General features: G+C 39.9%; 1 protein-coding gene across 1 annotated transcript in view; it reads left to right on the top strand.

Moving 5' to 3' along the window:
• Positions 1 to 11,477: 11,477 nt before the first annotated feature.
• Positions 11,478 to 15,254, top strand: part of EMCN (endomucin) — a 54,545-nt gene continuing 50,768 nt past the window's right edge. Inside the window, exon 1 of the mRNA XM_013951923.2 lies at positions 11,478 to 11,588. Coding sequence (XP_013807377.1) covers positions 11,531 to 11,588 — 58 coding nt within the window. The 5' untranslated portion in view covers positions 11,478 to 11,530. The remainder of the gene's footprint in view (positions 11,589 to 15,254) is intronic.

Here is a 15,254-nt window from a genome sequence, read left to right as displayed (position 1 = left end):
GAGAAGGAATGTCAGCCAGCTACAGAAGTGTGAGCATTATCTTCGTTTTTTTCTCCTGGCCAATTATTTCTTTTGTTTTTATGATCTCCAAGAGAATAATTTGGCTAGTGAGTTCTTAACTGTGTAGGTTTGCCAGATAGTCATACGGTCAGAACCCACTCCAACTGAGTATATACTGCATTGCCTGTTGTATAAATAAGGAAAAATAGTCATTGTTCATGATGCAGGTAGGAAGGAGAGAAATGAGATTTGAACAACAACAAAAAAAAGCAGCAACATAGGAAAATAAGCAAAACAGAAGCAGTGCTCCATGCAGGGAAGTGGAAGACATAGCAAAACTCCTATCAAAGAGACCTGAGAAGCAAAATGTTAGAGGGGAACAATTATAAACCTGCAATACTGAAAGCAAGAAAAGGAAAAAAGAGTTCAGCTGAGTCCTTAGCTAGAAGGTGTTATGGGAGGTATACAGACCAGGAAGAACTAGCCACACTTGCCTAAGTGCCTTCTCTATTAATTACTGTGACAAGTCTATATTCCTTGGGATAATGTTTCATTACTCTAACAGTTGGGTATTCAGGTACCTGAAGGTCACATTAGTTAAGTCGTGTGTGATTGTGACAGCTGATTCCTGTGTAAGGAGCAGCTGAATCAGAGAAGGCAAATATCAGGTACTTTGATTTGACATGCAGATCACATCTACCTTACCTTTTGAAGCAAATGTGATGTGCGCTTCTTGTTCCACGTACTGCTTCTTAGTGTTGCCTATACTCACTTGTTTTCATGCACAGTGAATGTCACAATCCAATCATTCAGCAAGTCCATAACTAATTAAATCTAAGACCTAATGCGATGGAAACTTTCTGTTGTTGGTGGTATCTCTTCTAACTTGCAAGTTCCGTTATGCCACATAAATTGGCCTAATGCCCAGTGAAAATAAAGATAATCCCTATTTCATGTAACTCACGCTCTGAGTGTGGCCAAACATGGCCTCACATGGCCATGGGAATAGCCTCACATAGACATGGGAATGCAAGGCCAGTGTAGGATGCAGGAGGTTCACAAAAAATAAAAATACAGGACTTCTATTCACATGCCATAATTCCTTCTCTAGGCCTGATTCTGTAAACACTTGCACACATAACTTTGAATGTCGACATGTGTTTAATGGCAGCTGAGTTTAACAGGAGTAACAATTTAAATACTTGTGCACTCAATGTACAGAGTTGTTAATCTGTCACTAAAATAGGTGTTATGAGCAGAATTTTCCTAAGTGATCAGCCCTAATGCTTCTCACTGAAATCAGTGGAAGGGTGGGTTTTTTATTATTATTTTACTGACATCAGTGGGAGCAGAGTTAGGCCAGTTTGGAGGGGTCAGAAGAATCTGCCCTGTAAGGTTGGCTCGAGAGCAGATCTGCCCTGGCCGAATACCAGAAAACATTATTTTCAGTTAATTCAGTTAAATTCCTCAGCAAATATTGCTACTTACTCTCCAAGACATGTACTAAAAGAACAGCTCTGAAGATGATCAAATGCTCAAAAAATTTTGTATCAAATAAATCTTTCAGCAAGAAGTAGCAAAACTCACTAAATAGTCATCTTGACAAATAGTATTCCATCAGCTCTACTGTGACTCAGTGTTTGAAAGATTTGGGGAAAAAATCCATTTCAGAAAAGGGGATAAAATAAAAATATGGCCCGAATGAAGCATATTTCCAATGCAGTTGCAAATGTTGTCAGTAACCAGCAGACTATCCTGGATAAAGTCACCTCCCATTCATTGTTATTCTTGAAGGATTTTGTGACTCTTCCTGTTGTTTTGCAGAGGGTGGCTCAGTGACTCACCCCAGGGCCTCCCAGCCAAACAGCAGAATCCCAGGGAAATGAAAGTGTTTCTAACTCCAACTGCTATTAAAGGACTGAAGTGCAGGAGCACCCAACACCAAAAGTAAGGAGTGGTTGCTATGTACTACTTGATCAAAGTGAGGAGAGCACAGAGGAAGGGGTTGGCTGTGGGTTCTTGACGTATAACTCCTCGCATCCCTTGCTCCTTGGTATTCTGCTGGAGCAGTACTAATGTCTTAGCTAGTCCTTCCTGAAACCCTTGCATACTTCCCAATGCTTTTTTCTTTCAAGTACTGATCTGATCCCAGCAGTCTTGGTTGCATAGCAGATCCAAGAATCAGGTTCTACAGTGATTTCCAGCAGCCATAAGCTATGTTGAAGCAGTCACTTCCTGTAAAGCTCAGCTGTGCAATGAAGGTGATAGAAAATGGTTGTATCTATTAAATTGAATAAAATCCTAGGTTTTCTCAGTGAATACTTGAACAATTGCAATCACTTTACATTCTCCTAATGTGGATGAAGCTATTTGGCAAAACTGAACTTTCTCTCCATACAGTAATACCCCTACCATCTCACCTGGAAAGGAAGTTTTGTTCTGTAATTGCTTCTACTTTAGTAAACATGATGGTATAATTATATGCTGCTTCCCACGTCTTGGCTGTAACTGCCCATCTTTCATTAACGCATGGATTTGGTAGTCTGTATATAAGGAACTGCCAGCTCAACAAGCTCTTGATGGACCTACTTCATGTTGTTACTTGAATGGACTAACCCTCAGATTCCTCAGCTGTGATTTACACATACAAGCTGAGCAGAGGTCTGAAAATGGGCCTCCACATCTGTGGGTGATGACAAAATTTAAATAACCACTGTATTGATAAATTGACAAATGATAAATTTTCTAGACTGAAATTCTACCTCATAGTTTCTCAGGGCAGGAAGGACCTAGCAGAAGTGCAGGCCAGATCTCTGCCCTAAACCATCGTGCATAATTCTCATGTCATCTTTGACAGATATTTAACCTATTTTTAAACATTACCCATGATGGAGATACTCCCTCTCTCCAGCCAAACTATTCTTAGTGCCCAGCCAGGCCAAACAGGAGAAAGTTAGTTGAAAACAATATGCAGTAGTTTTACTAAGTGCTTACTTTCTTCATGGATATGCTTAGGGTACTCAGCCTGAAACTATAGTTTTGTGGATTGTATTGTCCTAGCCTCATTATTATTTCTCCCTTCTTTTCCCGTCCCTCAGGAAACAAAAATAACTAGTTTGTGGAAGCAGTTAATGTACACCTGCTATTCCTAGCACGGAACAAAAATGAAAACAAAGTAACGTCAGTATTTGAAATGTTGAACTTCAGACTGTGACTCCAGTTGAGTTGCCAGAGCTCACTGGGATTTTTGCTTTTCAGCTGAGACCTGAGAATTAACAGTGTGTAGTCTCCTAACGTGACCCAACACTAAAGGAAAATATGCTGTCTTAACTTGTCAGCGCATAATATGTAGGCTGTATGTGTTCTTGTTCTCCACGGAGAAACGCAGGGGAGAAGCAATTTTTTAATACCATTCTTTGTCTCGCTGTCTTCTGAAGATACCCTGAACCTATTTTGGTAGGGCTTGACTCCAGATCAGCATTTTTTTTCTGTTAAATTGAGATGTGTTGCTGTTGCTGCAAATACATGGGAGCTAGTATCCCTAAGCGTAGGTTCATAACTCAGAATATATGACAAACAGAGTATACGATAAAGTGAATTAAAAAAGGTGATTGGCATAATATATTGTAGTCTAATAACAGCTTTTTGTTACTGCAAGCATTTTCCATTGCTACTGGACAGTCGTAAATACAGTATTTGACAGCACAGAATGCTGGTAGTACATTTTAGGCTGTTTTTCTTCTCAGACCAGTTTTTAAAAAGTTGCAGATGAGTGTAAGCAGAGATGGATGTGACTAGGTACATTCCTGATGACAAACTGTCCAGCAATATAACAAATTACCAAAAGCATGTGCATGTGTGAAAAATTTTGTGCACTTTCCAGCTCTCTGTGGATAATCTAAACCTGCTTTTAGCAGGTGCCCAAGGTGCTTTTATTTTCAGTTGACTACTTACTGCCGTGGAAAACATTTCATCTCTTTTACATCTGTGAATAAATTGGAAAGTGGAAATTCAGGGAACAGGAAAATGTTTATGATATCTGCAAAGGGGCAGATATGAAATCTGCTAGGCAGCTGAAATACTGGGGGTATATTTTGGCTCACAGTACGGGGATTTTACCCACCTTTCTTGGCGATGTCATTTCCTTATTATCAGATTGGACCTCAGACCGGACATGCATTGTATTTTGCATGTGTCAAAAAGTGCCTGCCAGCAGGACTCATTCTGATAGCGAACAACAGGAAGTCTGAAATACACCAAAGGAACGAAAGCTTGGGAAGCCAGACACTGAGGAGCAGCAGTAATAGCTATTCTGGATAAGCAGTTTAAGCCACAAAGAGTTCAAGCCTATTAATGCTGGAAGTTGGATTGGAGTAGATGGTAGAGAACTGCAAAAAAAGCATGAAGAAAAATGCCAAGCAGAGCAAAGCTGTTTTAAGTTCAAGAGTGGCTCTGTGCAACAAAATGTCTCTTAGACATTTTGTTTTGGAGCATAACTTAGTCTCACATTCATAATTTGTGAATTCTGTGTTCTTGATAAAAGTTCCTGAAAAAGCTACTCATTATGAATCTTCTTGTCACCTCACTTTCATGACAGAGTAAGAGAAGTAGGAAATGAGTGTGCTGGCCTAGCACTTCCTCTATATTCTGTTTCTGTCCTATATTAAGTTCCTCCCAGCTCCCAAACCTCCTGTAACTCTCCCTTTTCCTGCTTCATGTCCTGCAGCTTAGAAGCTCCCAGAGTCTTATAAGAAGTGGCCCAAGCCTCTCACAACTCAAGATATTGATAAACAAACAAAAAGAGAGAGAAGGAAGCTGGACACATTTTTTCCAGTGACTCCCTTTATGAGTGGATGAAAACATAGTTTTATAATGGATGTTGGGATACTAATATAACCATAGTGTTGGCTCCTGAGAAAGTTTTAATACTGCGTTGTATTTATGTATAATGGGCTCTTTATAATCAGATATTCTGTAATATTCTAAGATGTACTTTTCTGGCATTAGTGGTCTGAAAACAAAGCTGACAGTTAAAAACTATAGCTTACACAGACCAACACACAGAGTATTCCCTCATGGGACTGACAAGAGACCTGATACTTCTTTCCTCTGCTTGTGCAGAGGAAGCCAAATGGAAAAGGGAAGCCACAGAAACTCAGCTCAGCAGAAGCTTAATATCCTTCAGCATCATGCCCAGGAAAACTGACATGTACTATTGGAAGAGAAAGTACATGTCACTCTGCAGTACTGAGCTCCACTGCAGGAATCTGTCCTGTGTGTTTTTTAACCAGGACCAAGAAGAATGAGCTCATTGCAGCTTAACACAACAAAGATGAGATATGTGTCTGGATAGATAGTGATTGGATTTATTCAGACTTTTGGAAAATTAAGGCATGGTTCAAACACATACTTCTGTTTTGTTTCCTCTGAGACAGCCAACAGTATAATCATTCCATGCGTTTCAAACAACACAAGAAACTAAGACTGACTCACTGTTTCCCATTTCATTAGCTCAGGACAGGATGCAAAGCTTATAAACACATTCTGTGAGTCTTTACATGACATGAAATTACTTGCACAAGTTTGCAAGCCCCCACTGTTTTATATTCTTAGAATGACTGTTTACGGTCTCTCCTCCAGCTCTGCCAACTCCCCATAAGCATGAGCTATGACTTGGGGCAATAGTATCTTTCCCTCCATGTCTCTCTCCTCTCTACCACTGTAGTCATGCCTAAGCTTCTCTGACCAGTAAGATAGAAATATCCACACATCAGCAACTCACAGATAGAGAGAGTGAACCTAGAAGTGTGTCCTTAGAAAGTTTAGATGGATGTTTGCTGGAAAGGAGCACATTGCAACTCCAAACTAGAAGCTCACAAAGTCAAGAGACAACCACAGTGTGAATTGTCAACAAAAACAGCCAAGTTCATCTTTCAAATACATAATCGAGATCTGAGCAGCTCCTGAAGCCAGTAAACCAGGTCATCAGCTAGGGGAAACTGGTGTCCTTCCATTAAAATATATTGTCTATTGGCTTAGGAAAATAAGGACTGGGCACAAATATTAGACTATCTTCAGTGATATCCAGGATTTATGAGACTGTGAAATAAATTGTGGGTCAGGCTGGAAAGACAGTTTGGGGGAACAGGAGCATGAAACTTGTAAGTACAAAGCCCTCTTTCTGTGTAATGTTTTGCTAGCAGCAGAATAGGGAATGGACAGTGAGAGAGATTCAGAGGTAGCTCTGGAGCACAAATCTGCTGTGTCCTTTTGACAGCGATGTGTATTCTACCGAATGCTTCAAACATAGGACATCCTTTGCAATCTGGCAATCTAGCAGAGTGGCAGCTGCGTTTCCTACAGATATGCTCCTGACTTGTATCAGTTGCTAAACAACTAGTTCCTTCGAGTGTATTTTCACTCCCTATAGTACATCAGTAGAGTTCCAGGTATGAAAGAATAGGGAAAGCATGCTCTTCAGTAACAGGTAGCCTTACAGAGTCTGTTGGCATGACAGAAAAGCAATACTCAAGTCTGATAGCTAGTGTTGCAGTAATTGTATTAGATATTAGATCTGGCCTTGAAAATAACTTTTGTAATGAGAGTACTGAATGCAAACTAACACATTTTGGTCTTTAGTGCCTACATAAAGGCATCTAGGCACTTACAGATTTAGTGGAATTTTTCACACTAGTGGCTGGCTCTGAATCAAATCAGTGACATTTAAACATTTCTGTGCTACAAACAAAAGGGGGCTATCTTGGTTTTCAGGCACTTAAATATATTTGCAAGTCTGATCTTTAATATTTTTAATATTATTGTGTGCAGAGGCATTTGGGCATTGACATTTCCATTCCCTGAGATGTTCCAACACTTCCATAAAAAATTCAGAACAAAATATCTACATTTTAAAATTTCCTTCAGCATGAATTTTCAGAGTAACTTCTAGGCATGACCGTCAAAATATCTTGTTTTAGCACTGCTGTATTCAATTTTTTGGCATTCTAGTTTATATTAAAATTTTAATATATGTAATAGATTAAAAGAAGTACTTTCTAAAACAGTGAAAAAAGGAATGGAAAATATAAACTAAACAATACATTTCTACACTATTTACAACTGCATATTTCAATGGAAATTTATTTTGTCTATGGGAGTATAACCAAGTCTACAAGTAAGTAATAGGTAAGTAATAGGTAAAAAAACAATAAAACAAAGATTGAGATTAACTTACTCTTTTTCTGTCATACTGCTATGAGAGTAAAATAACCATCAATGGAAGAGATAGTACACATCAATGGAGAAGGCTAGTACATTTAGTCATTGCTTTTGTTCTTTCACTTTAGAAAGTCATCAAAGACTCTGTATCTTTTGGGTTTTGCTTTTGTAAAGATTTTGACAAATGTAACTTTGGCACTGACACACGAAATTGCCTGTAGCCCAAAGCAAGGCAGCATGGCTGTCCCTATTATTTCCTGTTTTCTGCAGTGGTGCTTCAAGAATATTGAATGATACATTAAATTTTTACATTCTCTAAATCTGAAGGGGATTCTTTGAACCTCATAGGAGAACTGTGCAGAAGGAGGCAATGTTTTGCTCCAAGCAACGTGAACTAAGAAAAAAATATATAAATACAGCCTGAGACCAGTAAATCTGTAACTGCAAATCTGCTTTGGCAATAAGTGGTTTCCCTTTAATAACGAAATACCACATTGGCAAAAATAAATATATAACTCAGGCCTACCCCAACCATTATTGGACTACAAAATAACGAGATTTTAGAACAGAATGTCCTTTCATTCTCTAGTGTGCTCTTTGGTCATATTTCACATTTTCTTCTGCAACTATGAGGGCTAAAATCTTGTCATGAAAAAACATGGAAACTAACACTGTCACACAGTCACTTGTTCTGAGGCTCTAAGTGAAACTCCAGATATTCCAGAACTGGCAGTAATACCACGGTTGGCAGCATTACCAATGACCGAATTTCTCTTTATAAAACAAAGCACACGTTGGCACTGAAGCTAAATTTCTTAGTTTGAGAGAAGAAAGAAAAACATTTATTCAATAAAGGAAAACTTATTTGACAGTAGGGAGGAAAAGCGAAGAGGTTTTTTTTAGTGAACACGTAGAGGAATAATCTTTTGCTACAAGGATCTTAAAAGCTTATATAATTTCTTTTTAGGGAAGAAAATGTATCTGTTGACAAGAGTTGTGAGGATTTGCTTCTTCAGCTGACACTGTGATCTGCACATCAAATACGCTAAGTCAGAAGCTGCAGCTCAACTTTGGCCATAGTTTTTCTTTCAGTGACTTATTTGATTTGTTCCCTTTTATTCCTATTATTCCTTACTGTGTGTGCTGCTGCTGTTCATATCACGTTTGATCTAGCAAAAGTTAGCTGCCTTTGATGTAGATGTTAGGGGGTCTTATAGTGGGGCAGTTTTCTCGCTGCTCCAAGGAGGCAATAAATTGCCATAGGACTCTCTGAGGTACAACTTAAGTTGCCTGACATTGCAAGGCACAGAGGCTTGGCCTTCTCTTTTCCCTTCCTTCCCATCCACTTGCATGAAGTTGGAGAGCCTATTCTGCTTACACTCCTGTACCTGTGATATGGATAACTGCAACATCTTGTGCCCTTCTGCCCTCAGTGACTTACAAGTAACCACCACACTCAGCAGCAGCAGCAGCTCACTGGGGACTCCTTGCGATGCTGCTACTCACATCAATAGCACTGAATCAAGTCAAGTACTCTTGGACATTCAAATAGTTTCTCTGGGTCTCTACAAAACCCAAAGAAGGGTTCCAGTCCTCAGGCCTCTTAGATTTTGCAGAAATTTCACTTCAGTCAGCAAAATAATATTAACATTTCCTTTCTGAATCATTCTTCAGAATTAACGGTTCAGGTCATGGCTTGGCAGTGCTGCAGATCTAAGGTTAGAGCTCGTCTTATCACATCGGAAACAGCACTAACCTGGAATGAATTCACTCTCCAAGTTAAAAATCATCTTTTTTGTTGAAGGCTTTCTGCTGCAGCAGTTACTGCTTTTCTAGGCCTCTCTAAGTTTATGCCCTATGTTGGCACAAAACTAGCATAAAAACAGAATGCCGACACAAAATCCCTACCATATGCTGTGATCAACTTGACAGAAGTGTCATTGTATGGCCTACCTCTGACCTGAGTCAAATTTGTATTACTGTGTGATTCTTTCCAATGATCATGAATCACAGTCTCACTGTGGAGAACTTCATATTTGCATCTCTCATGCACCTACTGTTTTGAGTTTCTCCAGATGAAGTCCTAGAATTTTTTTTTCTGCCATCAGATTTCTGTTGAGCACTATCTTCTGCCATCTGCAATAGGCAGAGGATTTGTCACAACCTTAAGATGTGGAAATTAATTTATTTTAACTAAACAAAAGCTATTCCATACACGACGCTAATCTGATACTGTTTTCCTCATCAGGTTAATAAAACAGCAGTTTTGCTGGAAGTGCTGTGGCTTAGATCCTGGGAGTTCCTGTGTGTAAAAACATTCCAAAATGTTACTTCCCCTTACAGTAAGTGACATTCATGAGGAAAAAAATCTTAATTACTGCCATAAGTAGGGTTGACTATTTAATGCGTTGGGCTATTTGTGAGGTCAGTTTTTCCTCTTAATCTTCCTGAGAGTTGACAGAGAGGCAGATGAGCAAACATATTGTACCTTGTTCTCATTGTATTTGAACTCTTGTGATTAATTGTCATCAGCTGCATAAAATCATTAAGGCACAAAGCATGAGAATCTGACAAGATCGTGTTTTCATAGCCTCTAGCTCTAGAGCTCTACTTGGGTCTCTTCCACATAAGCCAGAGAAATGACTGTGAGAAGGAGAGATATCAAAGTTTCCCAGATCAATTGGGCCTGAGGAGAAGAGAGAGATTTTGTTCTGGTTCATCAGACAATCCATTTGAGAGCCTCACTCTGAGGCCTGTGTTCTTATTACATGGCACAGCAAATTAACATTGCAAGTACCTATACAGAAGAATAAAGATATGCTTTCTGTTCCTAATGGACCAGACCACAGTTAAAGCTAGTTGAAACTTTTCAAATTTTAAAAATAAAAAGTCTGTTTTTCATTTAGAAACAATGCTTGCTTAAAAAACTCTGCACTGCCAGCCCTAACCCTGTGGTATTAATTGAGCAAAAGTGGTTTGATTCCCTCTGGTTTTGATACAGAATGAGACTAGTCCATCCCCATCAGAAAGCTTTTTTCAGAAACACTCCATAAATTTTAAATGGTTGGCCGTTTTCTATCAAATGCAGACCAGAACTTGCATCATGTCTCTGCTTTCTTCTAGGACACCAGACTAACCAGCTTGAACTCTAACACGGCTAGGCCATGCCATCCATCACGTGCAGCGCCGTACCTCTTGGCGTACCGTCATGCTTGTGCAAACTGGTGGTTTGCAAGGTATGTGCAGGGCAGTTGTGTGTATGGAGATGGAGCATCTTGTGCTCTCAATGGAGCAGGAAGCTTTTCTCTCACAGCGGGAATGATATAGTCATGCGTAATTCATTTCAAAAGTGTATCTTGTGCTGGGACATGGCCTAAAGTTTGGGAAAGGCTGTCACGGATCTGGCTGCATAATCTGCCTCTGTGTTCGCTGTATATCCACACAACATGTGATGGCTGGCCGAAGTCTCTCTGCCCAGGGGTTTGGATCCCCATCAGTCAAAGTTGCTGCTTTAATGTTGTATGACTAGACTCTATTGTATTAAAAACAGATAGCAGAGCCCCTTCCTAAATGAAGCCATGAGGTATGGCATCTCCTCAAAAGAAGTTCATGGACAGAGGACGATGTGGGCTACTAGGTGGGGTGCAGAACACTGCTCATATTCCTGGCTCTGTCCTTTATCTGCTGGGTGACGCTGTGCAGGGCACTTCCTCTCTCCATGCCGGTTTCCCCTTGGGTCCTTTCTCAGCTATCCTGCGATGGCCAGCTCTCCCACTGACTTTAGCATGAAACAGCTGTGATTTTCACCAAAGGCTGCAGCCACCTTATCTAACAGAAAGAAGAGCCAGGGTGAGAGCTCCATTCCCAGCTGTGTTATCCCCCACTACCCAGGCTCTGTCACTATTAAATGTTCCCTTTAAAAGTATCCCCAGATACAGTATGAAAGTTGGTGATGTATAGCCTATTCTAAAGAAGGATTTGCCTCTGTTCGAAAACTTTCCTGACCTCTTGGCTGAAGAAGAACAAAATAACGTATTAACAAAAACACAGTTGGCTGCCAAAGAAAAGGAGTTCCTGTAAGGACTGAAACAATAAATCTCCTCCGTACTGAACTCCCAGAGGGAGTATGTTGTGTTTCCTCCTGTTCTTTATCAAAGTCCCCAAAATAAGCAGGAATGGGCAGTGACTAGGCACAGTCTCTACACACCTTTTTCCATGGAGTAATTAAGGCCTGCCTCAGAGTGAGAGAGCACTCCCTGCCCAGCTGTGCAAGGGAAAGCTGACACCACCACCACCACCACCACTACCAAGCATGAAGCTATTGGGGATTGCCTTTTTCCTAACTGTATGCTGTGTTTGCACTTTGGGAAGTAAGTTCTTTGGCTTTTTTTTTTGGGGGGGGGGGGGGGGAGGAAAGGGTAGACTTGTCACATCTGTAGGGCATTTTGTGAGCAAAAGCTTAGCTGTCAGTAGCTGGATGGTTTTTTTTTTCTTTTTCAGTGCAGTGATTGAAAGACTGTGTGTTGGAGGAGAAGAAGGTAGTAGTTGATAGTTGAGTTATATGTGTTCTGTGAAAGACTTTATGCCATTGTATTTTTGTGACAGCTCTTTTTCTAGGTATCATGAATTTCCTCAATCTGAGAGGAGTTAAAAACAGAGGTGTATTTACAAAGGTTTTCTGTTCTGTTTTTCTTCTTTAAAATAAAGCATGTTTTGGAGAGGTGTTTTTAAGGGAGAATTTAAAAAATCTGTCAGATTTTGCAAATACTACTCTTGCAAGTCAGATCTATCCTGATGTGTTCCCATGGATTTCCTTGGCACTGTGCCAGCAATAATTTTGGCCAAGGATGTTTCTCAGAAATAAGTTTGATTTTGGTCCCAAATATATAGGGACTTACAGTATTTATCAAATATCATATAATGAGGGATGCAAACCCAGGGGCAATATTAGTTACTGAGTGCAATACCTCCTTAAAGTCATTCTCAGATGCATAGATTTAATCACATTTTATGGTGTTCAGATGGGCACTGAATTGCTGTTTTCATTATTCTTCAGCTTGAAAGATGGTGCACTTTTATAGTAGAAGTAATTACTAAATCCTGAGAGGGTGAGCGAAACTGTAACAAGGACCAGTGTGTCATCACCTTTGTCAAAAGATACATTTGAAGCCAAGTCTGCTTTTATCTGTGGTATTCATTTGCTGGCCCTTTGAGCTGAGAACTCATAGCTAAAGCTTCCACAAATGCTTATAGATTGCCTGTGGGTGGGGTGTTTTTTTTGAATCAGATGTAGAAAATCTATAATACTAGATTAATTGATCAGTTAATGAACTTTTGCAGAGATTATGTGTTAAAATCAAAAAAAATGTCTTCTGTGGTGCAGCTTATGCTATTGCTTGGGCTCATTGCTGTTAGAAAAAAATCAGTAAGGAAGTTTGAAAATAACATTGTGCTATAGAAAGAACTGTTCTTCGTACTTACTTAGTAACACTTACTATGTTAAGTAAGTACAAGCTCTGAAAGTCTGTGTTGAGGTACTGTTTATTCTCTGTTTGCTACTCATAGTAAAAATAGTCTTCCTGTCATTGTTAAACCTTTAATTTCACAGCTTCTGAAAAGCAAGGTGGAATTGGATCAAAGGGGCAGAATCAACAGAACAGTCCATAAAGCTTATCGGAAGGGAACATGCAAAGGCAAGAGGACAATCCTTCCTTTAAAAAGGATTTTCCCTCCTCTGCATGATGTGAACAGGGCAGAACTGGTGACCCTGAATAAGATAATTTCATATAGGAGATATTTGCTCTGAACAATTTCTGTCCTGTAAAAATAATTTTTAAAAAATGCTTTATTGCAGGGTAGACAGGGTAGTGAATTTCTGTTGGTAAAATCAGATTAGAAAAATAAGACCATGTGTGGGGAAATCTGGATTATGTGTCTCCAGTGTCCAAATAAAATAACATAATCTGATCAACTCTCCTTCCTTCTTCTGCGCTATCATTAGCAATGAGCAGTGAAAAGTGGGCTACTGTGACTTTTCTGGTGTGTCCAAAAAATTATAAACCACCCGTTAAGATAAAGCAGTTTTATTCAGTTTTATTGTTTCTTGTATGAGGTTGGACCAAAGTCTTTAGGTTCCCATTATTTCTGGTCACTAAAGTATCCTGGTCATCTGAGCTGTAACAGCGGGATTTTATAATCTGAGGAGGGGGATGGATCCTAAGGAAGCTGACACACGTCTCCCTCATCTTGAGTCTCCCTGTTTTGAGCATTGGAGATGGTACACTCCTCTCTGGCTGCTTAGAAACACTTTTAGTATTTTAAAATTACGCTCAGTAAAATTGAGAAAGGGTCAAATTATACTCAGCATTTTAATATTGACCATCAAATCTTGGAGTAGTTTGCTCTGTCTTCAGTTTACCAAAACAAGTAATATGTGGGTTTGTAGCCTCTTCACATAATATACACTGTCTGTCTTTGAAGGTTTTGTAAATCTTGCAGAAGTGGACTAGGATGTTTGCATTGCGGTTTGTAGAGAACATGCCAGATCTTCTGCAGGACCTCAGATTTTTATGCCCTGCCTTCAACCTGTAAGCTGGCTGCTCTTTCTTGCTAATTTTCTAATTCATCTTGGGATCTTGCATCCTTGGAAGTCCCTTGTGTTTTGATGGGATCCACCCTTTGTCAGCAAATTACTAGAGGCTCTTTTACACAGAGATGTTGAGGCTGATAGTCCCCTGACAACTTGTCTCTGTTATTGAGGCTTTTCTTCACTCCTTCAGGAGCTCAATGACATGCTGAAGGCAGAAATTCCTCATCTCAAGGTGTTCAGTCCTGTCATCTTGCCCTCTATTTTTACCTTCTCCAAAATATATTTCAAATAGAAATGCTTTCTGAATTGGTTCGTAGCACTTCCAAGCTTTAAAGAACAGACAATGGTGGAGTAGGTCAAAGAACCTCTGGCCAAAGCATAAGAATCTAATAATGATGCTCCTGAGTCATCATTAGGGTGTATTACTCTTTAAAATGGATTAAGATGGAGCTTGTTTATAAAAAAACATTAGAGAATAGGAATTAGCATGTGCTTATAATTTAAGTGCTTAGAAGATACATCTTCGTGTGCCTCAGCCTTACGATACAGCACGGCTATGGCTACACTGCATAGCAGCTGAACTCCACAGAGGCCTCACAGAGCTGTTTTTTCGCTTGTCCGTCTTTGTAATGTGCTCGTAGCACGCCACAGCTTCCTTCTTGCCCCAACAGCCAGGTTTTTCTCCTGCAGAAATGATTGCACAAAAGAGTGGGTTTGTATTCCTCTTTGCATCAGTCTGGATGTGTTCAGGTTATGCGCTCAAAGTTAGAAGCTGGAATGTATTGGTCTCACATTTCAGCTGTACCTTGAACGTGTTTATTAATGTCTGATTAGTGACCCCTATTGACAGTTAGCAGTACTTTTCTCCAGGAGTGCTTTTGCAGAAATTGGTGGGACTGCACACAAAGACGGGCATTTTTCATTTTGAAAAGGTGGGAGCAAACCTTGGCATTGAGAGCGTGGTCCAAAAGCCACTGAAGCAATTTGAAGCTGTTCTGTTACACTTTGGATTAACCCTAACTGAGGCATTTCCCAAATGCCTTCCCCATTACGTGGGTATCGTGGAACCTGGGGTGTCATCCCATCCCTGTAACATGGCAAACTCAATCCCAGGTCTCAGCCCAATAGCTTGAGTTGGGCTCCACTAAACCCAGCTTCCCAGAGTGATTATGTAGATTTGTAGTTGCTTGAACTCTGGTACCATTGTCAATGTTAACCAGATGAGACAGATAAATAGCGTTTTCCATTTCCACCTCCTGTCCTCTCAGCTCACAATTTTAAAATGAGATACTAACAAAACCATTTCTGAGCGCTTAAAACTTTTGAGCATGATCTCCCCTCTTTCTAGGTCATTATTCATGGCTGTGTCCTGGGAGAGACACAAATATACAAGCTGTCACAGTCAGATCCCTGTTTCACCTCTGAAAATTTGAGAAATGTGAATAGG

Source organism: Apteryx mantelli, chromosome 5 (genome assembly GCF_036417845.1).
Source record: "Apteryx mantelli isolate bAptMan1 chromosome 5, bAptMan1.hap1, whole genome shotgun sequence".
Taxonomy (NCBI): domain Eukaryota; kingdom Metazoa; phylum Chordata; class Aves; order Apterygiformes; family Apterygidae; genus Apteryx; species Apteryx mantelli.
The sequence above is the reverse complement of the archived record's forward strand: the minus strand, read 5'-3'. Positions and strand labels throughout refer to the sequence as shown.